This window comes from Scardinius erythrophthalmus (assembly GCF_964197995.2).
Source record: "Scardinius erythrophthalmus genome assembly, chromosome: 20".
Taxonomy (NCBI): Eukaryota; Metazoa; Chordata; class Actinopteri; order Cypriniformes; family Leuciscidae; genus Scardinius; species Scardinius erythrophthalmus.
The window spans coordinates 25494387-25521457 of record NC_138240.1 but is presented as its reverse complement, the minus strand read 5'-3'; the positions used below and the strand labels follow the sequence as shown (position 1 = coordinate 25521457).

General features: G+C 37.8%; 2 protein-coding genes across 12 annotated transcripts; both read left to right on the top strand.

Moving 5' to 3' along the window:
• Nucleotides 1–349: 349 nt before the first annotated feature.
• Nucleotides 350–2690, top strand: rh50 (Rh50-like protein; the record flags this gene model as incomplete). Its single annotated transcript, XM_081349538.1, has 2 exons — nucleotides 350–796; nucleotides 1695–2690. 2 exons carry the CDS (start codon nucleotides 350–352, stop codon nucleotides 2688–2690), a joined length of 1443 nt encoding a protein of 480 aa, XP_081205664.1.
• A 3701-nt stretch (nucleotides 2691–6391) lies between these two features.
• Nucleotides 6392–25761, top strand: rbm39b (RNA binding motif protein 39b). 11 transcript variants are annotated; one of them, XM_081350114.1, is made up of 18 exons: nucleotides 6405–6650; nucleotides 6807–6883; nucleotides 6982–7038; nucleotides 9056–9126; nucleotides 11735–11787; nucleotides 11891–12085; nucleotides 14468–14533; nucleotides 14648–14770; nucleotides 16584–16701; nucleotides 16820–16972; nucleotides 17061–17198; nucleotides 17306–17371; nucleotides 18918–19122; nucleotides 19254–19334; nucleotides 23381–23495; nucleotides 23603–23708; nucleotides 24657–24735; nucleotides 24821–25576. In XM_081350114.1, exons 7-18 carry the CDS (start codon nucleotides 14469–14471, stop codon nucleotides 24919–24921), a joined length of 1350 nt encoding a protein of 449 aa, XP_081206240.1. In that variant the 5' UTR covers nucleotides 6405–6650; nucleotides 6807–6883; nucleotides 6982–7038; nucleotides 9056–9126; nucleotides 11735–11787; nucleotides 11891–12085; nucleotide 14468; the 3' UTR covers nucleotides 24922–25576. The 11 variants fall into 11 exon arrangements, with proteins under 11 accessions (XP_081206232.1, XP_081206239.1, XP_081206230.1 ...); XM_081350105.1 differs by having other exon boundaries at nucleotides 6414–6650; nucleotides 6807–6864; XM_081350106.1 differs by lacking the exon at nucleotides 6807–6883 and having other exon boundaries at nucleotides 6392–6650; nucleotides 11894–12085.
• The last annotated feature ends 1310 nt before the right edge of the window (nucleotides 25762–27071 follow it).

The window sequence follows — 27071 nt, the reverse complement described above, 5'->3', positions numbered from 1 at the left end:
AGTGAGGTTTATGGCTTGATCTTTGCAATAAACATGTAAATGAGTTTCTTTTTTCCTTTCTCATCCTATCTCTCGCTCTTTTATGATATGATTATTTCAATTGAGTCTATACCATACCCTTTGTTTAAGTTTAAAAACTGCTGAGTAATTAAATTCTGGTAATGGTTATTACTTAGGACAAAGTGCAGCTGGATTTCCCTTTGCCTAAGCAGCATGTGGGTGATGTAACTTCATGTTTTAACCAATGGAAAGCACTCTGCTTATCAAGTTACAGTAGATAAAATAAATAAGTGTCACTGGAAGAGAACGGAGGCAGGACTGCATGGCTCTGTGCTCAGTTACAGTCAAAATGAAGAATAAGTCTACAAATTTGCGTGTGCGGCTCCCTGTGCTAATTTTTGCATTGGAGGTCCTGATTGTGGTCCTCTATGCTTTCTTTGTGACGTACGATGATCAAGCTAATGCACTTTTACAGAACAACCAGACACAGCCCATGGATAATTCATTGTATCAGAACTATCCTTTTTTTGCTGACATTCAGGTGATGATATTTCTTGGATTCGGCTGCCTTCTGGCCTTTTTCCGCCGCTATGGTTTTGGTGGAATGGTGTTTAACTTCCTAATCGCCACATTTACCATTCAGTGGGCCATTCTGGTCCAGGGCTTCTTTCAGTTTTACTATGATGGGAAGATTCATCTTGGTGTGCTGAATCTGATCAATGCTGAGTTCGCCTGTGCTGTTGTGCTGATTTCTTTTGGAGCAGTGCTGGGAAAGACGAGCCCTGTGCAACTCCTGGTAAGTTTATCATTTTTGCAGCAGGTGGTTTGATATTAGATATTGCAACATTTTCCATTGTCCATCGCAACACTACTTGATTTCACTAAAAAGAGACAGTGGAAAGATTTGGTGAACATTCACATTCATTATATTATAATATATATTCATTCACAAAAAGTAAAAGGAGACATTCACCTGTTTTATGTGTGTGATAAAGATCTGCCATGCATCGAAAACTCTTTAAATAGTTTCTATTGTTGAATATTAAAAAATAAAGGAGCATTTTAAATTCATATTAAATGCAATTAGCTAAACTTTAGTGTTTTGATCAACTTAGGTATATCTCTATGTCATTTTATATTTGTCTTTGACATATTTCTGAATGTAGTAATTGTAAGCTAAAATATTCTACTGGGACTTGTGGTCACACTTTAGATTAGGGTCCGATTCTCACTATTAACTAACTATTAACTGTGACTTTTACCTCAATAAACTCCTAATTACGGCTTATTAATAGTTAGTAAGGTAGTTGTTATGTTTAGGCATTGGGTAGGAATTGGATTAGGAATGTAGAATAAGGTCATGCAGATTAAGGCATTAATATGTGCTTTATACGAACTAATAACAGCACAGCTTGGCGCAATGCATTCTGGGATTGCGTTCACCGCAATAGATATATGTGATGCTGCCTTAGAATTTGCTTAAATGATGCATCCTATTAAAAAAATTAATTAAAAGATGATAACTTTTTGTATTGAACCTATATGAAGCCTTAAAATGCCGTCTATGTAGGCAGCACACTAGGTTTCGGGATGGCTCAATTGTGTCAAACTTTTATTAGTACATTTAAGTCAGCAAGATGAGTCATTTTTACATATTTTACATCTTCAAACTACATATTGTGTATTGGTTATAGGTGATGGCCTTGCTCGAGATCCCTGTGTTTGGTGTCACAGAATGGGCCGTCCTGAAATACTTGAAGATCAACGACGCTGGTGGCTCCATCCTCATCCACATTTTCGCATGCTATTTTGGACTGGGTGTCACCTTTGTCCTCTACAGACCCAGCATAAACGAGGGACACCCAAAAGAGAAGACGAGTTACCAGTCGGATCTGCTATCTGTTATGGGAACCCTGTTCCTCTGGGTGTTCTGGCCCTCTTTCAACTCAGCGCTGACCTTCAAGGGTGACGACCAACACCGAGCCGTTCTGCACACGTTCATAGGTCTCAGTGCCTCCACAATCACCGCCTTTGCCCTGTCCAGCATGCTCAGCAAGAATGGCAAGATCAGCATGGCCGACGTGCAGAACGTAACGTTGGCCGGTGGTGTAACAGTTGGGGCCTCGGTGGACATGATGATTTCACCGGCCGCTGCTTTTGTACTGGGGATCCTGGGATGCATTGCGTGCATGCTGGGGTACAAATACCTAAGCCCGTTCCTGGCGCGTCGGCTGCGGTTGCAGGATCAGTGTGGCATACACAACCTGCACGGTCTAACGGGACTCATTTCCAGTCTAGCAGGAATCTGCGGCATCCTGGTGGCGACCGAGGAAACGTACGGCCCCAGTCTCTACCAAACCTTCTCTCATCGGGCTCCTCCAGAGGGCGACCCTCTGCTAGCGGAGTTGCGGGTGTTTATCCCGGACCTGGAAGCGGGATTGGGTCGGAGCGCTCAGGAACAGGCGCTCTTTCAGGTGGCTGCCGTGTTCGGGACCATTGCTGTTTCCGCAGTGGGCGGTTTGCTGACTGGGGTTGTTCTCAAACTACCGTATTTGGCTTCCCCCAGTGATGAGAATTGTTTTGATGATGAGCTCTTCTTTGACGTTCCTCCAGATTACAACTCTGTCAACAGGCAGCAGGATGCATGGTCTTGCGTTCTCAAAGACGCGGACAAAACTGATGTTGACTGAAAAAAGCAGCACTTGAAAATGACTGATGTTTGACAAGAGCATTAAATAAGAGGAATTAATCTCAATGTTGGACTAGACCATAAAACATTATGGACTTTAGTATCGAGTACTGTGTAGCTTATTTTTAAAATATCTTATTTTAATATTTGACGGGATATGGTTCATATACTGTGTGTATCAAAATCTATGCCTAATGTTGATTAAATGTATGTATTTGTAAAAAATATATATATTTTATATTATATATATGATATATATATATTATATTATATTATATATATGAATCATAAATATTTCTATATACCATTTTCTAATTTTCCATTAATACATTTTAAATTACCCTTGTGAAAAAGAGGTAAACTTTTAAAAAGAGTACTGATTTTGGAAATATTATAGGCCTACTTTAAAATAAAATACCGCAAACTGAATGTAATGTTGTTGGATACCTATAATTTCATGTTATGTGCAATTAAATTAATGTTTAAATGCAGTTAGCATAACTTTAGAGTGCTTTTTGGTCCATATTTTTTATTTGTAATTTCATAATTACTTCTATTAAATATGGTTTATGGTTAAGTTTATTGCTGAATGTACTGACAAGCATATGGGCAGTAAACTAAAATATACTTTAATGTAATTTCTATTGAAAATTGTATGTCATGTATTTAGACATTTATAATTACACATTTGCAAATTGCAAGTTGGTACGTGTAAAACAATATTAACTTTACATGTGCTTTTGTATGTTAGTCAACACATCAAAATAAGTGTAGGCCTACTTCTTTAGAGCATGACAAAACATTATTAAATCAATGATTTAAAATGTATTTCAAGGTCAAACGTTTAATTTGACAATATTATGTTTTCTTTTTAAAAGTGTACTTAACTGTTTTGTCATGAAAGTCATGGATGTTTGTATACTCTAAGTTCATTTAAGAGGCCTTTTACTTCATTAATATTATATTAGCAAGCTTTTTTTTTGTATTTTGAGCGCAGTCTTAGGAATCTGTATTTCTCATTTAGCAACACCGCCCTCAATGTGTAACAGCGCAGCGCTTCTGGGTTGTACGTCAGAACGTAGGCTCACTATTGGCCAGCATCACACACGACCAGCGTCAGCCAATAGTGAGCCTATGTTCTGACGTACAACCCAGAAGCGCTGCGCTGTTACACTACGTGAACTCACTCAGAGGCCCACACGGAAGAAAATGAATAGTTGAATAAAGTCGTTATTTTTGTTGTTGTTTTTGCACACAAAAAGTTTTCCCATCTCTTGAAAAAACTTATGGTTGAGGCTCTGTAGTCACTTGGACTATTTTAAACATTGTCTTTAATAACTTTCTGGGCCAGCAAGTTTCAATTACATAGAAGCCTATATGGAGGAGTGAGACAGCTCTCAGATTTCATCAAAAATATCTTAATTAGTGTTCCGAAGAAGATGAACGAAAGTCTTACGGGGTTGGAACAACATGAGGGTGAGTAATTACTGACAGAATTTTCATTTTTGGGTGAACTAACCCTTTAAACAGTTAACAGGTTAAAACTGTGAAATATGAAGTGCATTACATTTATTACAAGTGATAAAAGTTATCTTGATGAAAAGTTATAAATTAACAGGTTGATTATATTTTTTGGGGTCATGCACTATCCCTTCTATCTATCTGATTGTGACTGACAACAATACAACAACAAACTAAGGATGGGAGGATGAACCTGAGAGGCACCAAACAAAAGGAAGAAATCGAACAAAACACTTCTAGTTTTATCAAACTAAACTAATTATCAAAAGAACATGTAGAAAAGGAAAGTCGGTTACACTTTATTTTGTCCTTGCAGTGTAATACATTTAGGAACTGAGTAATATCAATTAACTACATGTAGTATACTTAATATAGATTTAGGAGGGAACTGAGTAATATCAATTAACTACATGTAGATAGATTTAGATTAGGATCAGGTTTGGTTTAGGGTTAGTTGCATGTAATAATGCATATTTTATAGTATGCCTATAGCCTACTATAGAAACTAGCCTACATGTAACATGTAACAAGGACACTGGTAAAATAAAGTGTTACCCAAAAGTTCTTTAGCGTAAAAACGCTCCAAACTAAACTACTCTAACTGCTTCCTAGCCTTACACAATAATATACAACGTGACGAGACAAACGCAGGTTGGTCAAAACTGTACATCTACATCCACAATACTAAGAATGCTTCGGTCAAGTACAGCACATAGCCTACAATAATTAGTTTAGCAACATCAATAAACAAGAACACAAACTCTTGAATGCTAACAAGGTGTATGGGCACGGCAAAATCAAACAGCAAAAACCTGTCGACCAGGTATTTAAACAGGAATGGTGCAAGGTCAAGGAAAGGAAAGTTTTGAGCTTCTTTTTTCGGGTGTAGGCTAGTAGGCTTAGTTATAATATAGATAATACTTGCGGAATGTGCAGTGCTTGTCATCTTTCATAATGAAGAGTGAGGCTGTTCGTCCAATGGAATCTGAAACATAAAAACAGACTATAAAGGCCCGTTCACACCAAGGACGATAACTATAAAGATAACGCTAAAGATATAATTCTAAAAATCGTTCTCCATATTAAAGAATAACAGAGTTCACACCACAACTATAACGATAAAGATATGCGGAACGATATCATTGGGATCACTTTCAGAACGATTTTTTTTCCAGCTGTCGAACGATAAAACACTGACAGCCAATCAGAATCCATTCTAATTTAAATGTCTCGCGCATTTAAAATGGATCTGGATCATCCGGGCACGCGCGTGCTTGGAATAAAAAGACCGTTATCGGTCGCTGGTGTGGACACATATATAGTTATCTTTATCGTTATTTTTATAGTTATCGTGCTTGGTGTGAACGGGCCTTAACCCACACACAGACACGCCCGCGCACACGTATTCTTCCGCGTGCTTTAGGGCTCTACAGAGTCAACACATCGATACGCATACGCGCCTGCAAGGCTACGCTTCGGCCGCCATTAGTCACTAGGCTACTGCACATAACAAAAACATTTAATGAACATTATTTAAAGATACATTAATGTATATATTTTATCCTATCCTAACCGGCCAATAAGGATTAAACTAATTTAAAATATAAATTTATTTTTATAGATATCTTTAAAAATAAAAAAATGGAATAAATATATATATATAGACAGAGAGAGAGAGAGAGAGAGAGAGAGAGAGAGAGAGAGAGAGAGAGAGAGAGAGAGAGAGAGAGACCTATATTCGGTTTTTTCTTATTATATAAATATATATATCACGGCACATATATATGGGGCAGTCGTGGTGGTTTGAGTCAGACTGCTAACCCGAAGGTTGCGGTTTCGACATATAATAATAAAAATAATAATAATAATAATTACATTTCTATTTACATTAATATTAGTTTATATATTATATTTGATATATATTACAAAAGAAAAAATACAATTAAATAATAAAATCAAATTAATATAAAAAAAATTAAATAAACAAAACGCTAGTTTCTGCAATGCTTGTCACGGAAATTGTACAATAACAGAGCAGATCTACCAACGAGGGCATTCAAAGAAACGGAAGCACTGCAAATTCTGCAAGTAGGCCGATAACTACTACACCCGAAAAAAGAAGAAACTCAAAATTCTCCTTTCCCTGACTTTTATCTACATTACGAAACGGTAGGAAACCCCGCCCCCTATCAGCGTCCATTTTGGGGAAAGCAGGAAGTTGTCTTGTTGGGGGGGAAACCTCATGACAAACAGAACTGAGCTTCTTAAATATCCACAGATATAAACATCGTTATTTCTTTTTGTTTGAATGATTGTTCGGTGTATGTGTTGCTTGTTTATAGGCGGATCTGACCGTTTGTTTTGCAGTTGCGTTGAGTGGCAAACTTCACACGCGCGTAGCAGAGGTCGCGACGATAACCGGAGTGCTAAATAAAACCAGGTAATTTTTTGCCCCAAAAAAGCAGTACGCGGTCTAATTAGGAGTTTGGCTCAGATATAAATGTAAATAATACATAATTTACAGTATGCTGTCTGTCGGGATATGAATGTGACGTCTAAATTAGCTGCTTATGTAATGTTGTTGTTGTGTCTCGAGAACGTTTGCTGCAGAATCGAGCGTGTTATTTAAAGAACAGCAGCACCACAGCTCGACTGTAAGATGGTTTTCTTTAGGTTTGTTTTGTCGAAGAGTACTAAATTAGAAGCATAAACTATGACTCGTGAGGTTGGTTATGTTTGTAAACGTATTTTGCTATTTCCATTTACGGCAGGTCAGAATGGCGGATGACTTCGATGTTGAGGCCATGCTGGAAGCTCCTTATAAGAAGGTGGGTTGATAGACGACCGGAAGTTACCGGATCTCTTTCTCTTATTTTAGGATTTAAATGATTAATTCACCCCAAATGAAAATAATAAAAAATAAATCTGTCATACTTTACTTAGCCTCACGCTGTTCCAGTCCGTATGAATTCCATTCTTATGAGGAACTCAAAATGACAAATTCAGAAATTTTATCTGGTTAGGGTAGTTCACTCAAAAATGAAAATTCTGTCATCATTTACTCACCCTCAAGTTGTTCCAGACCTGTATGAATTTCTTTCTATTGCTGAACACAAAAGAAGATATTTTGAAGAATATGGGTAACCAAACAGGCCCAGGACCCCAATGACTTTCATAGTATTTTTTCCCCAAAATATCTTCTTTTGGGGAAAAAAAAAATTCTCAGTCGCCACCAGGATGGCACAGATTCCTGCTAGGCTGGAAATGAGTCCCACAGAAGAACGAAATTCATACAGGTTTGTAACAAATTGAGGGTGAGTAAATGTTGATAGAGTTTTCATTGTAGGGTGAACTATCCCTTTTAGAGCGATGAAAGAGGACCGAGCTTTCAAGCTTCGAAAAGGATGAAAAGCAGCATAAAAATAAGTATACATTTAGGGCCTGTTTACACCTGGTCACTTCATGTATTTTTACTGATCGGATAGCTATCTGATTTGTTAAAACAGTTTTACTATTACACTTGGCCACATAAATGTTTCTCCGCAAAACGAATATATACACGATCTTCAATTCCCACACTCTATGCGAATTTAACAGAGTTCATGTCAATGCAAGAAACGGATATAAGTTTTTATTTGTGGAAAGACCACAATAGGAGAGAGAGCAGCATTAGCACTGGTATTAGTCTCACTACTTTTAATGAAGATTGTGTGTTGAGCGTCTGCGACTACTCTGTTTAATTTGCTGTAGTTTGCGTGTTGGCTTGCTGAAGAGATACTCAGCTACTCATCTGCGGCGATGCATTTTGCTGTAGTGCTTTCATATGTGATTAACATGCTCTCACGCTTTTATTTTTTTGACATTTTGGGAGGAGTAAAATTTACAGACTTCACTCCAACAACCAGATGCATTTACACTTGTCCAGTTTTGTTTAGAAATGCGTCTCAAACCACCTCCTGATGTGGTTTGATTGATCGGATTTAAATCTGTCTCAGGTGTTTCAGAGGGCATTTACACCTTGTCTTCACGATCTGATAGAATCAGAAAAAAATCCATGAAGTGACCAGGTGTAAGCAGGCCCATAGTGTACAAGAGTTGGGTTCTGAAAGTCAAAATCCTGTTTATTTTCATCATTGGGAAATTGATATTAAAGACAGACCTGCTATGAGCTTGTCACTCGGTGGTATATGCTTTTATTAATACCATAAGCCCGCATTATTTTTTTGTTAATTGTGAAAAGTGGAATTCTTGGTGAAAAACTACATTTCCCATGATTCTGAAAAAATCTCCTCCGTTCATAGAATTACACCAAAAAGATCTTTGTAGCATGAAGCACTGCGAATGATGGCTTAAAACTACTTAAATATTTGTCTAGATATGCTTATTTGTGTATGTGTATCTATATATATATATTATATAAATTAGTCGTAAACATCTTTAATATAGTTTTATATCTCCATCACAAATGCTTCATTGAAGTGTAGTTCTTTACCTCATTAAAGCAGTTAAGTAATGATGAATTTTTTTTACAAAGTTTCTAACCCTTTGCTAGTCTTATTAGCTACTTATGTTACCTTTATGTTGAGTTTTCATTATTTCTTTTTTTAGCTTAAAAGTCTCAGAAGAAAGTAATTCAGGTTTGGAACAACATGGGTGGATGACAGAATTTAATTTTTTATGTGAAAACTGTGAACTGAACTCCTTGTGTCCTTGCTCAGAAAACCCTACATGTGTTGTCTGTGCCTGACTGAAGTGTAAAATTGTGTAATGTGTATGAGAAAGAGTTATGTTGTGTAGTTGCATATCTTGAATTACAATTAAATGCCCATCTATCTCTCTTTATAGACTTGCCTAATGATATCTCACCTCTGCTCCCCTGAATACATCTTTGATTCCAGTGTGAACTGTGAAAAAAAGTAAGGTAGTAATTGCGCAATGTATAAATGTACTTTGATCCCTTAGGTAAAAAAATAAAACAAATAGACCGCCACCTTACACCATCAAATCCATTCGGTTTCAGAACGGCGAATGAATGGCAATAGATGAAGTATAATGTGACATGGAGCAGAGACAGTATTCACCTTTCAATAATGTCACTATGAGTAAAAATCTGTTGAAGGTGAAACTAATGGAGTGGCATAAAAATGTACACTATCGTTCAAAAGTTAAATTTAAAAAAAGTTTTTGAAAGAAGTGCCTTATACTCACTAAGGCTGCAATTGTTTGATTAAAAAAATACGGTAAAAATAGTGATATTGTGAGAGATTATTACAATTCAAATGAACTGTTTTCTATTTTAATATATTTTAAAGCATAATTTATTCCTGCGACAGCAAAACTGAAATTACAACAGCTGTTAATCTATTCTTCAGTGTCACATGATCCTTCAGAAATCATTAAAATATGCTAAATTCGTAATCAATTTTAAAAACAGTTTTTTTTTTTTACAAACAATTATTTGAAATATGGTTTGTAACATTATAGCCTAAATGTCTTTACTGTCACTTTTGAACATTTTAATGGATCTTTGCTGAATAAAAGGACAAATTTCTGACTCCAATTCTCCTATAAATGAACTTGAAGTTTATAGATATGAATACTGTCTCTCTACCCAGTCCTGTGATGGTCTCTAAAATCGTTGGTTTGTGCATGCCCTTTTTAGTTATATCTCTTTATCTTAAAGGGGTCATGAACTGCATTTTTTAAAATTATTTTATAACTGTGATTTTTACCATAAAAATTGTCATAATTTAGAAATAAAAGGCCATTTTCTACCCTTATTTTAGTCCTCTGATTTGAACGCTCCTTTTTAAGGGGCGTGTCTGCTGTGTAAATGCCCACTGCTGTGATTGGCTAACATCTTTGCATATGAAAAGCAAACTTGATTAGCATTAAATTTAGGTCTATTCCCGTCGCATGAAAGGGTGCAGCGATAAGCATTGTAGCCGACATGTCTGTTGAGTGCATGAATGCTGTGATCATGTCATTGCAGCTCAATTTCTGCATTCTCACAAATGCTTTTATCATAACTAACAGTTCAAACATGATGTAAATAAGAGTCCAGAACAGATTATTAACAGAACTTTGAATTAACAGTTACTTACTGTACATGTTGTGGCATTACTAGCCGTGTTTCCATTAGCCTTCAAAGTGCGTTAATTGAAAATGTGCAATGCCCAATAGAAATATGTAAATTGCGCAAAAACTTTTTTGTGATTATATGAGAGTTTTTACACTTGCATGAGGTGTTTTTTCAGGCAATTTGAAAAAGGAATATTTCGCAAAACAGCAATGTAAATGGTCACCTGACCTAGATGTAAAAGTGGTATGTTTGGACAGAAGACGAGACAGAGTTCTTCATTAAACTCATAAAAGACAAAAGTATTTGAGTTCAAAACGACATAGAAATGCCACATTTTATCAAGACGTTGAAGCAGATAGGAGGAGAAACACCCAGAAACACCTCATACGTGGCCGTTCCCAAGTGTAAGGGGCTTTCCTTGCTATTAATGCTTGGATAATACGCCTACATCTCCTTCGATTGAAAATAATGGCTGGTGCGGTGGCTGAGATATACATAAACCTACCAACATCAATTGCCATGATTTTTGGAATGACTTATTGCGAGATTGCAACGGTTAATGGAAACGCAGTTGTTGTCGGGTCCATATCTTACAATAAAAGTCTGTTTGCAAAGCTGCACTGAATGAGGAAGGACTAATGAGGAAGTTTTGAGCTCTGAAACTTACAGGATGTTTTAATAGTACGATGACATCTTGCATATCAAAAGGTCAAGGAAAATTTGATTTCTCAATTCATGACCCCTTTAAAACTGTATCACCAATAATCATTTCTATCATTAAAAATAAATAAAAATATAATTTATTTTTTATTTTTTTCTAATTAACAAAAAACAAGTGCCTGTCATAGCTGTCAAATTGCAGGAAAAAACCCTGAAAGTCTTTTGATGAGGTTTTAAGTTGTATCTTTTTGGATGACTTTGATGCGGTGTCTTTTGGAAGGCGATATGACTAAGCCGTGTAAATCCCTGTCTGCTTCAGGACAAGCTGTGAGACAGAGATGGCATCGAGCTCTCACAGTCCAACAGCGCTAACTGGGGAAGATCACATGGACTGACAGCCTCGACTCTGGAATGCCCTTTAGCATCTCTATAGCATGACAACAGCAAGACTTAGGCTTAAAATTGCAGGGTACCTATACTACGGCCCTGAGGGTCCCCTAAAAAAAACATGGCCTAACATGTCAAGACCTTGAACTTAAACTGATAGTTTTCAAAAGTTGAAGACTATCCCCGCCAACATCTTATTATAAAGAACAGACCATTTGATTATATTCAGTTTGCACACGCTTTTCTCCAAAGTGATAAAATGAGGAAAATCAAGCAATTTATCATGAAGGAGCCAACAATAGTAGCATTCCTGTCTTCTCTCTTATCCCCCTCCCCTCTCCACTTCCAGTGTTTCCTCTCCATCCTCATGTTGTTCTTTTATCAATCCTGTTCAGGGTGAAAGCAAGTCCTCTAGCGCCAATGGTCATAATGAGGAACGCAGCAAAAAGTAAGCAAAAACCCTCTGTAGTGTGTTCATTCTTCTTTATTTTAAGCTTTTCATGTAAAATGTACTATGAGAATTAATTAAATTGTAGGGTTTTTTTCCCCAGTAGGAAAAGACGCAGCAACAGTCGTAGTCCGAGTCCAGGCCGGCGGAGGAGTAGAAGCGGGGGGCGCAAGAAGAGCAGAGAACAACGCAAAAGCCGCAGCCGCGAGCGAAGACGTTCACGGAGCAAAGAGCGCAAGCGTTCGCGATCCCGCAGCAAGGAACGTGGTGGACGTTTTCGTGGACGCAAAAGCCCCTTGTGAGTTTAGTCCCTGATCATTCATTTAAGAGACTCATTTTTCTTTAGGATGTGAACGCTTAACGATGTGAACTCGGTGTGCACACATGAACCGTACTCGGGTCTGCCTAAAAAGGGTGGTCTCGCTGCTGCTATGAATGCAATCATATTAAATTACGGAAGTGAACCGCTATTAATGAAGTATGTATAAAACTGTGTTTGTGTGTTCTCTAACTCACGTTTCTGACAAGCGGGTCTGACGCACTCCAAGCAGAGAGAATGTATATCTAATTTCTGCCTGCCTTGAGCAGAAATGGTCTCCCGCAGTCTTTTGAACATTTGCAGTACATCCATGGCAGATAGATGTCATTATGTGTTGACTCTTTGGAAACGAAACCAAAGGTTAAAAAAAAAGAATAACAAAAGTGATACGAGCAACTCTATCCATTTTGGCACCTTCTCCTTCATAGCTGTTACCTAGAAACATGGGTAAGCGGCTGTAGCTTCATGATGCAAGTGTACCGGGTCCGTAGTTGGGGCCCAAATAAAAGAATGCGAACAGAGACCCGTGGGGGAAGGGCAGGAAGCAATTGAACTCTGGTTCGGATCGTCTGCCGGGGCTCCAGTAGGGGCTGGACGAACGAGCTGACGTCAACTGTTTCTGAGCGCTTCTCTGCATTATTCATGATAATGAACTGTTTTAACCCAATCACCGCACTGTATTACGCATGAGATCGCATTACAGCGGAGAGTTCAAACAACATGCGGAGAGTGCATGAAGGCCCTTTCACACCGGATGCGTAACGAAAAAGCGAATAGTTCGTGTGCGAATAGTTCGCGTCAACCTATCACATGAGCCGCGTAAACACGGTCTCTATCTCTATCTTTGACGATTAGCTTTCTATCCCAAAATATAGTTTAGCCTGCTAGCCTACACAGCACAGGACTATACAACAACTAAAACTATCACACAACATACTCACAGTCGTGATAACCGAGTTGGTTGGCGATGCTACGCCACACAATCATTGTCCTTGTAGTATATGATTGGCTGAAGTCTTTTCTGTCGCCGCAAAAGGGAAAAAAAATCGGCATCGAAACGAAAAAAAAAAAGTCTTTTTTTCGCCGCAGCACATTCGCGTTCGGTGTGAAAGCACTCATTACACAAACAGCTGATCAAAAAATAAAACCATCACGCGAATTATTCGTGCGTAAAAATCGCGTCCAGTGTGAAAGGACCTTAAGAGCGGTTTCTGCGCGGAACGCCGCGATGAGTTTAACAACGCTCACAATGCAGATCAAAGATCATATACGAACAGGAGTAAGCATGCTTCAAGTTTTTATGGACACATTTCATATACTCTAGTGCTTTAAACATGAACCTGCACCGTTTTTTCACATATATTTAATCATATTTTGTGCTATCTGTGTTAAACTGACGTGTCTCGTTTGTTCAGAGACTGTAGTGCTCATAAATGTAATAGAAATATTATTAGACGTTAAATGTTCTTCCGCTTTTCTTCCTCGGTCTTGGGAGCTTGTTGTCATCGGGTTAAATTTTTTAAATGCATCAAAGTGCCCTCAACTGTTTTGTTTTTTTTTTGTCATATTTTGTGTCTTTAATAATAAGTGTGTTGCAGGTATGTTGTTTTATTGATGATTGTGTCCCCTTTTCCCACCTTCTACTCTCCCACATTTCCACAGCTTTACACGGCCATTTTTTGAGACTTTTTTTTAGTCATTTTGTGAACGACTAGACTAAAACGGGGGGAGTTTCATGACACTTTTAAATAGCAAACAGTAACTGCCCACTTCTTCAGTGTACATGGTTCCTGAAGTATGTTTCCCCACATATATTTTCCAAAGTATATGGGGGTAATATTAAAATATTAACAATATTAGTTTTAAATATTAAATATTATATTAAATATTAAATATTAGGCTACATATATACAATTTTAAATATAATTTTACTGATCGCTCTGGTCTTATGGCATGGTTCTTGTTTTCATGGTAACAGCAATGTCATCTCTGATTGGTGGATTTAAGGAGGATCTCCTTTCAGGATTCTGGATAGTGTAGTTCTCCCCCTTGAATTTGAATTTAAAATGATTTCTATTGAATATAAAACTTGTCTCACACTTGTCTTCTACCAACACCAATATAATCACATATCAACCTTACAGCTCATGTTAGGTGTAATTTGGGTACAATTATAAAGAAATTCTTCTGTGAAATGATTTTTTTACCTCTAACCAATAGTTTTTCCTTGGCTAAAACAGCATTTGGTTTTCAATGTATACTTGCCCCCTTGCACCAGTATGTAGTAGCCCTCGCATAGCCACAGTGGCTGAAAGTTGACTAGTTTAACACTGAGAAAAACCCTTGTTTTATATGTCATAGTATGGGGCCGAAATTAAATGGTGGTCCCGGAGGGAAGACCGGCCCACAACATTTCACCAAACACAGGTGATCTCATCTGTGACTCTGGTTGGCTGTTGTGTGCTGAATGTTTGTGTATGTCTTGAGTAATCATACACAGTTGGGTAATAAACACAGACTGATGGAGTATTCTGATTCTAGTCGCAGAAGCCCATTTAAGAAGGACAGAAGCCCGTTTAAGAAGGACAGAAGCCCGTTTAAGAAGGACAGAAGCCCGTTTAAGAAGGACAGAAGCCCTTTTAAGAAGGACAAAAGCCCTGTCAGGTGAGACGCTCATCACTGTCTGCTGTAGTACTGAAGTATTAAAGTATTTCCACAAGTTATTCCATAGCCATGCTATTTTAAATGACACTAGATAAGGCAGAGCGAAATCAGCCATCTTGGTGTACTTAAAATGAGAAGAACTGAACTGGTAGAACAGTTATTTTTAAAGTGTCCCTTTTATGGTTTTTCGAATATTCCCTTTCTTGCAGTGTCTAATATAGCTGTTTGTGAATGTAAATGTTCTGCAAAGTTGTAAAGTCGAAAGTGCATGATAAACAAAGTTATTGTCTCCCAAAAGGAAGAATTGACTCTGAACAGCCTTTACAAGTCGTTTTTCATTAGAATCCTACTGCTTTACGGTTCTGTGTCACTAGAAGATACATTTGCATAATGCCCGCCAATGTTGAATGCCCGCGAACAACTTGACCCGCCCTCAAATGTCATTTCACTGAAGACTGCTTCTAAAATCTCGGAGTTCAACGTGGGATTCGCAAAACTCTTGCCCTTGAAAGATGGGTCTGTACCCAATTTATTTGGACTAACTTGCTCCTCAGAATCACAACCTGTAAGTATGAATAATTATCGATGTATATATTTTCTACCGGGTGTTCAAAATACTTATAGGTTTGTGTTGTAATGTGCAAGTTTCCGGCTAACCGGCTAATTGTTATTTGGGTGCTACTGAAATACTTATGCTAATCAGCTGTGAGCCACTATTACCTAAAAGTGTGTCTATTAATACAGATTGTCTGTCATTCTTACTAATTGTTGAGTAAAGATAAAGGATGGAGCAAGATTTGTTTTACAAATGTTTGTTAAATAAGTAATTCACATTAGTGCTGGGCGAACATGCACCGTTATTGATCCCGCATATGCACTGCAATAAATTAGAAATATACACATCAATGTGTTGATGTACATACTCTTGTTAATGCTGATGGTGATGAATTACAGTTGCAACATCTCATAATGTATGTCAAACTGAGTAGTGAATCACTGGCGAACGTCCTACTCAAGTCGTCCTTGCGATGGAGGTTCGGGTTGAATAACTAGTTCTTCCAATGTTTCATCATCGGACTTGCGCTCAGATTGATGTGGTAAAATCGTTACTGTCATCGTTACGGTCTTTACAGTGTTTACAATCTCTGAGGTTTAGACAGACCTCCGGACAGAGCTGGCGTTCAACTTTAAAAGGTTTTAGAGGTTAATCTTTCACCTTGTGTCTCACAGTAATACTGTACGTCAAGTCGACAGCTCTCTGTAATCTCGCTATAAGCTCTAGATTAATGTTTCATTGATTAAATGCTTTAATGTTGTTCAGAATAGGCTAATCAATAAAAAGAACAAAAAAATATTTTTAAAAGAGTATATTACTGGCCATTTGGCCTGACATGAAAAAGTTTTAAAAGGTTTTTGTCCTGTTCAAAATCATAGACAGAAAAATAATTAAATTACGTTATAGTATACTATGTTAACTTTATTAACTTGATTCACTCACAAAGAGTGGATCTCAGTTTTGTATCATATTTACTTTAAAATCTGATTTGATATCAAAATTAAGGGCTATATAGATCTATATAAATGTGTTATTGATTCAATTCATTAATGTTGTTCACAATTGTCAAAAAAGTACACAAATACACAAAGTATTATTTTAATAGAGAATGTTAAGGTCCATTTGACCTGACATGAAAAAAGTATAATAATAATATTTATTAAAGGTGCAGAGAGAGTGAACAAGAGGGAGATTTGAATTTCCTGAGGGAATGACTTGTGTTTCAGTGGTTGATGACCTGTGTGTTTCTTTAAACAGGCAACCAATAGATAATCTGAGCCCAGAGGAGAGAGACGCCCGTACAGTGTTCTGCATGCAGCTCGCTGCCAGAATTAGACCCAGAGATCTGGAAGAATTCTTCTCCGCAGTGGGAAAAGTATGATGCCACATATTAAAGCACACTTGGTTTCTATTTTTTGTTAATTTTTCTCCCCATTTTACTGATATTAAATGACAGATACAACACCTGACAGCTTTTATATTCATCTTTTAAGGTCCGTGACGTAAGGATGATCTCGGATAGAAACTCTCGGAGGTCAAAGGGCATTGCCTATATTGAATTTGTGGAGGCCACATCAGTACCGTTGGCAATCGGCCTGACGGGGCAGAGAGTTCTGGGAGTGCCTATCATAGTACAGGCTTCGCAGGTCAGAGCGTCAACACAATGCAAATCCACGGTCGGATTACTAATCCAATGCATGTGAATAATTTTGTTGAATTGTTCACATATTTCAGGCTGAGAAGAACAGGGCCGCAGCCATGGCCAGCATGCTCCAGAGAGGTGGTGCAGGGCCCATGCGGCTGTACGTGGGCTCCCTGCACTTCAATATTACTGAGGACATGCTCAGGGGCATCTTTGAGCCGTTCGGAAAGGTGTGGTTGGCGTTTGAAATGGTTTTCCATGCATAAGCATTTAAACTAGGATAAAACTAACAGTAAGTGAATCTGCTAATCAGTCTGAGTTATTTGTTTAATTTCAGATTGAAGGCATCCAGCTAATGATGGACAGTGAGACGGGCAGGTCGAAAGGATATGGCTTCATATCAGTGAGTTTATCAAAATACAAATTTACTAATGATAAAGGGGCCATACGCTACATTTTATTTATCTAACTTACCAGTCAGTCAGTGGATGACTAGTCGAAAATTCTGGTCCTTCCCTATTGGTCCTTCGTGATTGTGAGTAGGTCTGCATGATTTGGGGAAAGCAGTATAAATATAAATATAAATATAGAATTGCAGTTTTTCTAATTTTCTAAATAAAATTATGATTGCAAAAAAAAATCTCCAGGTTTGCTGTACATGTTTGTGAGCTTCACAAACGATTAATGATTATTAATGATTTTACTGATTTAATGATGATGATGATTATTATTATTATTATTAAACAAAATAAGAAATATTACTATTGTAAAATTTGAGAAAATAATATACAATTTTTATTTTAAAGTAAATTACAATACTGTGTCTTCAATATTATTATAATTTCCTTATTTTCAAACTATAATTGTTCAAGCTTTTATTTTGGCTGCAAAACCTCAGGGGGTCCTTAACTCTTCTCTTTTTGCAAGACAGTGCATATGTACCAAGACAGTGCATATGCATATGTAGTGCATATATTTGTTTAATTAAATCCCAAACTTTGTGTTTTAACAATATCACCATCATATTGAGATTATTTTAATGAATTGTTTAGCCCTAGTTGTGAAGCCATTTCTGAATGACCAATTTCTGTAGCTTTTTTAAATGTATTTTTATCAGGGATATGATTTTTCCGGATTAGCGTGCGCGACGCCGCATCCAATGTAGACAGCATTGCTTTTTTTTGAGGGCGCTTAACACACAGGCTCGTAGAAACGGGCCTGGCAGCTCACGCCAGTTCTAGACGCGGTGAAAGTTTCCTGATTGTGACGGATGGCCGAATTTACATGACACATTATAAATGAGCATTATAGTCTGCGATAGATACAGTGCCAAAAAGAAGAGAAGAGGATAAAAGGGGATAAAGACAGAGGTAAAGTGATGTAGTGAATGAACAGTTTATCTAACTTAATTGCATAGGAGTAAGATACTATAATTTCATGGCAGTTATTTTTACCTTAAACTTAATGTTAGCAGTTGTTCTGAGTTCTCCAGACTGTGTGATTTTGTTACAATCATGTCAATTTTAAGACGCATTTTTTATTATCACTTTTTTATTAATGTTTTACCCTACAGTTGTGCAGTTTTGGGGGGAATACAGTGCAGGCCAAAAGTTTGGAAACATTACTATTTTTAATGTTTTTGAAAGAAGTTTCTTCTGCTCATCAAGCCTGCATTTATTTGATCAAAAATACAGATTTTTTTTTAATATTGTGATATATTATTACAATTTAAAATAATTGGTTTTCAATTTATTATACTTTACATTATAATTTATTTCTGTGAAGCAAAGTGGACTTTCTGTGAAGTCGGTGGACTTGGTATATTTTCCTGCTTTTTTGTCCTTAGCCAATCACATGCCTGTTTTATAAATGTTCTGACTTTCATTTCAAAAAGACAAGGACAGTTCTATTTCACCATTCCCATGCTGATTGGCTGTCTTTTTGTGCAGTTTGCAGATGCAGAATGTGCAAAAAAAGCCCTGGAGCAGCTAAATGGTTTTGAGCTTGCGGGGCGGCCAATGAAGGTGGGTCATGTTACAGAGCGTTCCGATGCGTCCTCGGCCAGCTCTTTCTTGGACAATGATGAACTGGAGAGAACTGGCATTGACCTGGGCACGACGGGTCGTCTTCAGCTTATGGCAAGACTCGCAGAAGGTACAGGTTGAACCCTACGTGTTACTGTCTCCCAGATGTGCCAATGACTGTTTCAGCCTACTTTGCATTTATTATTCCAAGTGATATTGCATTGTTGTGAACTCACTGAAATGTGTCTGGCATGTTTTTAGGCACAGGACTGCAGATTCCTGCCGCTGCCAAGCATGCCTTACAGATGAGCGGCTCTGTGACATTTGGAAATCTGGCAAATGGTGTGTCTTTAAATCTTTTTCATAATCCTATGTTAGAATCCATTGAATGGGCTATGTATCTTGATCTAAATGTCTTGATCTAAACTAAAACAAAATCTGGTCTATATGACAGATAACAGCGTGTAATCATGTCATTTTGCATCTTTTGCTTTAATATAAACCTTCATCAGAGAAAACTGATACACAGATCTTCATCAACCTCATTGTACTTATATCTCATTCATATAAGACAGGACAGATTCCAAAATCCCATAATGAGGCTTTGCTACTTAAAATATTGCATATGGCTACGTTCACACTTCAAGCCTTAGTGCTCAATTCTAATTTATACCTTAGAATCCAGTGTTTTTGTTTGACAGTTCACATTTTTGAAATACAGTTAAACAGTTCTGTAACAAAAACAAAGACAGCATGCAGCACACTGTCATACGGAAATAAACACAGAGGTTTGTGAAGTCAGCATTTACGCGTTCAATTATAAGGTGATTTGTGCGCAGGAGCGGATGAGAAGAGAGAGAGAGCAGTGCTTTTCTCGTATAGTTGTATTGCTTGTATAGAGCTGTCCCTGTAATACTAATGAGTTTGAACACTTCACTGTCCCTCCACTGACTACCTTCACATCTGTCTTCCACATTTACCAAGTGACCAAAGAACTATCAGTATGTAAAATCTTTGAAATGACTGCAGTCAGCGCAGATTTGTGACGAATGTCGATGTAGAGTGACGTGAAAGTCACTTGGACTGATAAAAATGCGACGATATATATCGTTGATGTAAACTATATGATTCGCGAAATAGAGTTAGTTTGATCCTATAGGCTCAGCTTAATGTATTTATAACATAATTCACTCAAAAGTGTAAATTCTGTCATGTACTCATCCTCATGTCGTTTCAAACCTATAAGATTTTCGTTTAACTTCCAAACACAAATGAATACATTTTTTATGAAACCTGAGAGATTTCTGTTCCTCCATTTAAAGTCCATTCCTCTAAAACTTAAAAGATCTAAAAAAAAATGTCATAAAGGCATTGTAAAAATAATCAATTGAGTGGTCTAATCTAAGTCCAAGTCTTCTGAAGAGACACAATGGGCCCTATTTTAACGATCTGAAGCGCAAGTGTCAAAGCGCAAAGCGCAAGTAACTTTGTGGGCGGGTCTTGGCGCTGTTGCTATTTTCCCGGCGGGATAAATGACTCTTGCGTCCGGCGCCAATCTAAAATGGGTTGGTCTGAAGCAGCTTCATTATTCATAGGTGTGGTTTGGGCGTAATGTGAAATAAACCAATCAGAGAGTTATCTCACATTCCCTTTAAGAGCAGACGCGTTTGTTCTAAAGCGGATTCCTATTGTAACGGCGGATTTGCCAGGCGCGCGCCAGGAGTGGTTCACAGCCGAGGAGACCGACGCTCTCGTCAGGGACGTTGGGGATGGAGAAACCCACCCAAATTAACTTCGTTTAAAAAGGCGCATGATAATTTGGGTAAATGTGTAAGCTAGATGTATGCTTTTATAATAAATTGTCTATCTATCTATTTTTCCTGGTTAGTGGCGCAATTGTTTTCTAAACCTGCAAAATAGCATGAAGGAACGTTTGCGCCGGAACACGCCTCCTTTTTTGTGCTGAACCGCACAATGAGCTCAAGTTCATTCCCTAGTTTAGCGACGTGCTGCTGTGGAGGGAAAAACACGCTTTGCGCGGGTGAAAAATAGGAATGATACATGCGTCGGTGTACAAAGTCAATTGCGCTGGGTGCAAGATAGGGCCCAATGACTTTATATGATGAACAGATTTACGACGACGCGCATGCTGTAACTATAGCCGCTTTCCGACCGGAGGAACCTTTTTACAGTTCCTAGAACTATTGGCTATAGTACCCGGATGTCGGCGTGTTCGCACCGCAGGAACTAGGAACAATTTTAGTTCTAGGAACTCCATTTGTAGGAACTAATTTAGGTCCTACTTCAGAGTAGGGTCTAAACCAGCACTATAGGAACTACCCGTGACGTTAGTGTGCGCTGATGACCGAACGCACGCGGAACACCAGCACCCGCCATTTTTAAAACAGCTAGAATGTAAACACACAGATTATAGCCTATATATTTACTCCATAAACTAACTATACAAACATGGAAAACAGTGATAGATGGGTCTCTAAACCTTAAATGCTGAAGAGAAAATCCAAGGAAACTTTGAGGGGACCAAGCCAAAAATGATTGTTTATCTGCCCAGCTAGCAACACTGGACATCAACCACACGGCATAGGCTAATAACCTTTTTTTCATATACTGTCTACTTTCTATAACAGTTCTATCTAATAAGATATTAAACAGTACTGTTAGACAGATCGTTAACTAATAAACACAGAAAATGCGAGCATTGTTTGCTCTGGCGTTCTCAGCGCCACCAAAATAAAGGTCTGTCGCGCCGTCAAAATAAAAGTCACCGTGCTTGCGTCACTCCCTTACCCCTCCTACCAGTTCCTATGGCCACTTGGCCAGTGCGAGCGCAAACAGCAAAACCGAGTTTGGGGGAGAGTATTTCTTAGAACTGTTTAGAAGTGGACAGTCCCTAGAACTAAGTTCCTAGAACTACTTGGTTGGAAAGCGGCTTTTGATGTTCAGATGAGAGCGTGAAAACTACGTGAAAGTGAGTAAATGCAGAATTTAAATTTTTGAATGAACTAACCATTTACAGTTTAGGAAATAGTCATTTTGACATGCTTTCTTGTGATTAGCACTGTGATTGATTGCATTGATCATCTGAAGCGCACATACTGGAACGGCACTCAAAGTGAAAGTGCAAACATTTAAAGGGGTCCTATTATGCTTTTTTCACTTTTTCAACTATAGTTAGTGTGAAATGTTGCTGTTTGAGCATAAAAAAATTCTGCACTCCACTCCAAAGGGAGATATTTTATTTAACAGAATTTGGACTACAACTCGTTTTTCCAGATCTTATGAAGTCATAATGTCCCTTATTTAAATAATCTCCGCCCACAGAATAACCAAAAAGGTTGGCAAGGCCTGGTTGAGATGCATTAGAGAAGATGAAGAGTGTTGTCTCTGTTTTTTCTACCACGGAAAAAAGTTTGTCCTAAGGCTGGTGAACTTGGGGTAAATTTATTTTAAACACTGTTCCTGAACATTATAAACTCAAAGTTTGTCTGTGTGCTGCACATTTTACGGAGAACAGCAAACGAACAAAGTGCAATACACGCTATACGCACAAAAGCTTCTCCTGAAAAACTTAGCTGTTCCCATGTTGTCAGAACAATCTGTTGTTTATGGATCACATCTTGTAAGTTTGTCTTATAATTGAAACTATTAATAGAAAACACAACTACAAATAATAAGTTTTAAGTAGTTGCTAACGTTGATGTAGTGTTTACTGTTGCTTTTATAAGCTCAGGTTGTAAGACTGTTCACCCCTTTAGGACCGCTTTAAATCGCCATATCACATTAGTCTTAGTAGTATGATTATTCCAATTGTTCTAGATGGTTTAGGATTATATGTATAGTGCATAATAATGAAATGATAATATTTTAATAATAATAAAAACATCTTTTGGCTTACAATATCGCGATAGTATCGTATTGTGAGTTCAGTATCACGAGTTGTATTGAATTGTGACATGAGTGTATTGTTACACCCCTAGGTATAACTGAAGTCGCATTGCAACACCACATTTGGAAGTGGCCCAAATCAGAATCCAAAAGATCAGATTCCATGTGGTTTGTGCTGTTCACACTCTTTAAAAAAATCTGATCTGAGTCACATATCCTTTGTGTCTGATGTGATTAATTTGAAGTGCACTGAGGTCTTGAGAATTTGCCTCCGGAGGAGATTTGACAAATCCGAACAGAGCTTGTTGACCTGCTGTCCTGTTCCCACCAATTATTTGTTCTTCAGAAGGCTAACAGTACAATTTTGTGTTAGTAACAGTTATTTCAAGAGCCCTGTTTCACAAATCGCATAAAATATACACCCACAATATGATGCTTACCTGTTATAGTGAGAGTTATTTGTGTGTTTGTGCCGCTTACAGCCTCATCCGCACCCCCTCTTCTTCCCAATCACGGGATGAACCAAGCTATGAACCTTCCAACCCAGCCTCTGGCCACACATTGTTTACAGCTCTCCAACATGTTCAGTCCACAGATGTGAGTTGCACTAATTATTCAAATGTTCCTTCCTTTTCCTCGGTGAATGTGATGTCAAATAAGATAAGTCATGGTTAAAAGAAACTCCTTGATGTGTTGCTTTGTAGGGAAAACGAACCTGGCTGGGACATGGAGATACAGGATGATGTCATCGAAGAGTGCAAAAAACATGGAGGAGTTGTTCACATATACGTCGACAAGAACTCAGCTGAAGTAAGTGATCACCTTTATACAGTGGCTATAGAAGTCTACACACCCCTGTTAAAATTGCAGCTTTATAACATGTAAAAAATGAGCCATATCTCTTTCCACCTTTAACCCTCTTAATGCACTCAGGTCCATTTTGTCCCAGAAGAGATACATACAAATCCATTGTTTTGAGTACAAAATTTCAACTCTGGATGGTTTAAGACTTACTACTTTCTTTTTAAATAAATAAAGAATGTAAGAGATAAATTATCTAATAATTTAAACTATTTCGTTTTTTTTTTTTTTATTGTAACACCTTTTGTGTCAGCTTTGACCCAAAAGTGAACTATGGCTTTACACATGAAATCATGTTTATTTATTTTTTATTTATTTTTTTTTATCCATCAATTAGATTTGTATAATATAAACTTTTAGTTTTATTGTAAAGTATATATACTTTTAGGCTGCATTTTGCTTATAAACATGCTTGCGCATGCACACACACAATAATTCTGAAATTAAAATGACAAAATGTATGTTTGTAAATCAGAAGTTCTTAGACCAAAAATCTAAGAATTAAAAGAATTGAAAATGTGAAAACAAAGCACATTTCATTGTGATTTCCCCCCCAATTTCAATTATTTTACTTCAGTGAAAGTTTAGATTTGTGCACATTTTTGGAATGAAAGTTCAGAAGGAATAACAATGCAATTTATTTATAATTAATCAGCCATCTTTGATCATGTTTACCAAGGGTATAGTCTGAGTCTGATGGGTTAGTGTAAGCCAAGGGGACAGAATATACAGTTTGGACAGAATAAAAACCATTACGTCTATGGTGAGTCCCCACAAAGATAGCGAACCAGAAGTGTGTTTACTCCCTTACATTTTAGGGCTACAGTTTAAGATTATCAAAGCCTTTTTTTTATTGAATTCCCCCGATATGACAATTCCTCACTTTTGCTCTTGCAGGGAAATGTTTATGTAAAATGTCCAACCATCCCAGTCGCAATGTCTGTTGTCAGCGCTCTGCACGGGCGATGGTTTGCAGGTAAGCCTGTCCCACTTTTTTTCTTTATAGGACTGCTTGCATGGGCTGTGTGTGACATTAATTGCAATCCCTTTCCTTTTTACAGGTAAAATGATCACAGCTGCCTACGTGCCCCTCCCTACATACCATAACCTGTTTCCAGATGCTGCCACGGCCACAGAGCTCCTGAGGCCCATGAACCGGTGATCCAGCCCGTCGCTTCGGCTCGGACCCCTGCCACCTACTGACCCTGCTTCATCTGGATCCCCAGTGCATCTTTACCCCTTCCCAAATGAACTGCTTGTGGGCCTGAGACAGTCCTGTCATTGAGGGCCTCTTAATGTATGAAGTTAGATTTCACAGTTGGACTGCATTTCCAGTCTTGTTATTGCAAAAGCAAACTTCAGACCAGCTCTCAGCTTTATGTACAGTGGTATATTGATAAGTGAAAACCTGTAACACCGTCACCCTCTCTAGATGAGTTCTTGACTCTTGGAAACCAGTTTTGAAGATTCTGGGTTTTTTTAATAGGTATTTTACCTTCTTTGTTTGTTTTTGTAAGGATAGAAAGGTGGTTTCTTCTGCTGTTTGGTCGTCAAGTCAAGGAAGTTTTCATTGGTCTTCATTTTGTTTCAAGACAGACATTGTGTTGTGAACTATTAGTACATTTTTTCTTTCTGTTTTCACTTTTAAGCAACAAAAGACTACCAAAAAAATTGGAATTGTTTTTGTTTCTTCTTTCTGGAGAGAGTACTCAAGCTGTTTAGCTTTCTAAAACAACGTTGAATTTATAACTTTTCATAATCAAGAATTGATTTTTCTAAAAATCTTCTACGATTAAATGACTTTCACAACACTGTGTAAAAATGAGTTTTGTCTTTGTATTCATGATGTTATGATGTGTTGGTAGATCAGATCCAGTTTTTTAAGAGCAGAACACCTCTGGAGGGCGCTGTTAGGTTGTTTTACAATCTGGTTAATTGAATAATGAAGTTTTCGTAAGTATAGAAGGGATATTTCACCCAAAAAATTAAATACTGTCATCACTTAAAGGTAGGGTAGGCAATTTTTTTCATTAACACTGTTATTCTGGTTGAAACTTTCTTCACATCCTGATAGCAATCAATAATAGAGGTACATACATCTGTGGAAGTCTCAGGACCAAAAAAATGTTCGTCCAGCCATTGCATCCGGTCCGAATGCAATAACACGATGTCCTTCCTACCTTTCAACGAATGTATTTCCATACCTCCTCGCACCCAGTTAACGCAGACGTCATCAGCGTGTGTTCCATGAGGTTATCCAGAGTTGAATGCACAGAGCGCCAAACAGCAGGCAACGTTTAGAGTTCCTCCTGAACCAAAAACAATGAGCTTATGCTGCGTTCATGCCATGTCGTAACCCATTGAGAGATGGGAACCAGTGACGTTTTACCCGGAGCTGTCCTCAGACTTGGATTTATGCATTCCTTTTGCCAACACTATCAACACCAAAATGCAGCAGTCAGAGGCCTGTTCCATAAAACAAGTTAGGCTAGGCTTTTTTTCAGCTATTGATTTGGTTCCATAAAGCAAATTTAACACAGCTCAAGAAGATTTTAAAAGCAGAAGTTCATCTGAGCTCAGTAATTAGCCTATATTAGCATACACATGATTTACCACGTTACATAGTCCCTTCACAATTACTGCTACAATAAAAATACACTTACTTGAAGGTTTAAAATTCTACATAAGGTACATTTAATTGTCAACAACAAATATTTTAGCAAAATGTATATTTTAGTCAAAATTATTGCACTCCGTTTGGCGCGCACCGGCGCTCGTTCACTGTGAAGTTTAACAGTAACATGGACATTTTTGCATAGATTTCTAACATTTATAGATACCTGTGAAATGTAAGTTATGCACTGAGGAACACACCATGTTTCAAATGCATTAAAACGCACAAAACGTATATGCTGTTTGCCATGATGAATCGATTTGATCCATGAAAGACCTTTAGGGCTGCTTAAAGGGTTAGTTCACCCAAAAATGAAAATTCTGTCAGTAATTACTCGCATCAAATGATCTTGACTCATTTAACCTGCATAAACCTAAATTGTCCTTTATGGAACCGCTTCAGCCCCAACTGATTTGTTAGGTTAATTCAAGTCAGGCTTTGCACTAGCCTAGAAATCTAGACGCACCCTAGCGGCAGCAAAATGTATTTTGCAGCCAGGGTAGTCTAGCAACTCTCCATTGACTTCGAGCTGCAAAAACCTAAATTGGGTCAGGCCAATCACATCGTTTATAGAGTAGGCGGGGCAGGCTTAACATAATGACGACAGACTCGATGGTTCCCTGCTACTTGAAAACAAA

Coding starts and splice junctions, on each gene's coding strand:
- rbm39b (XM_081350104.1), top strand. CDS start 6,988: ATGGCGGATGACTTCGATGTTGAGGCCATGCTGGAAGCTCCTTATAAG. Junction 17,372..18,917: donor AAGGATATGGCTTCATATCA/GTGAGTTTATCA, acceptor CTTTTTGTGCAG/TTTGCAGATGCAGAATGTGC. Junction 24,736..24,820: donor GCACGGGCGATGGTTTGCAG/GTAAGCCTGTCC, acceptor TCCTTTTTACAG/GTAAAATGATCACAGCTGCC.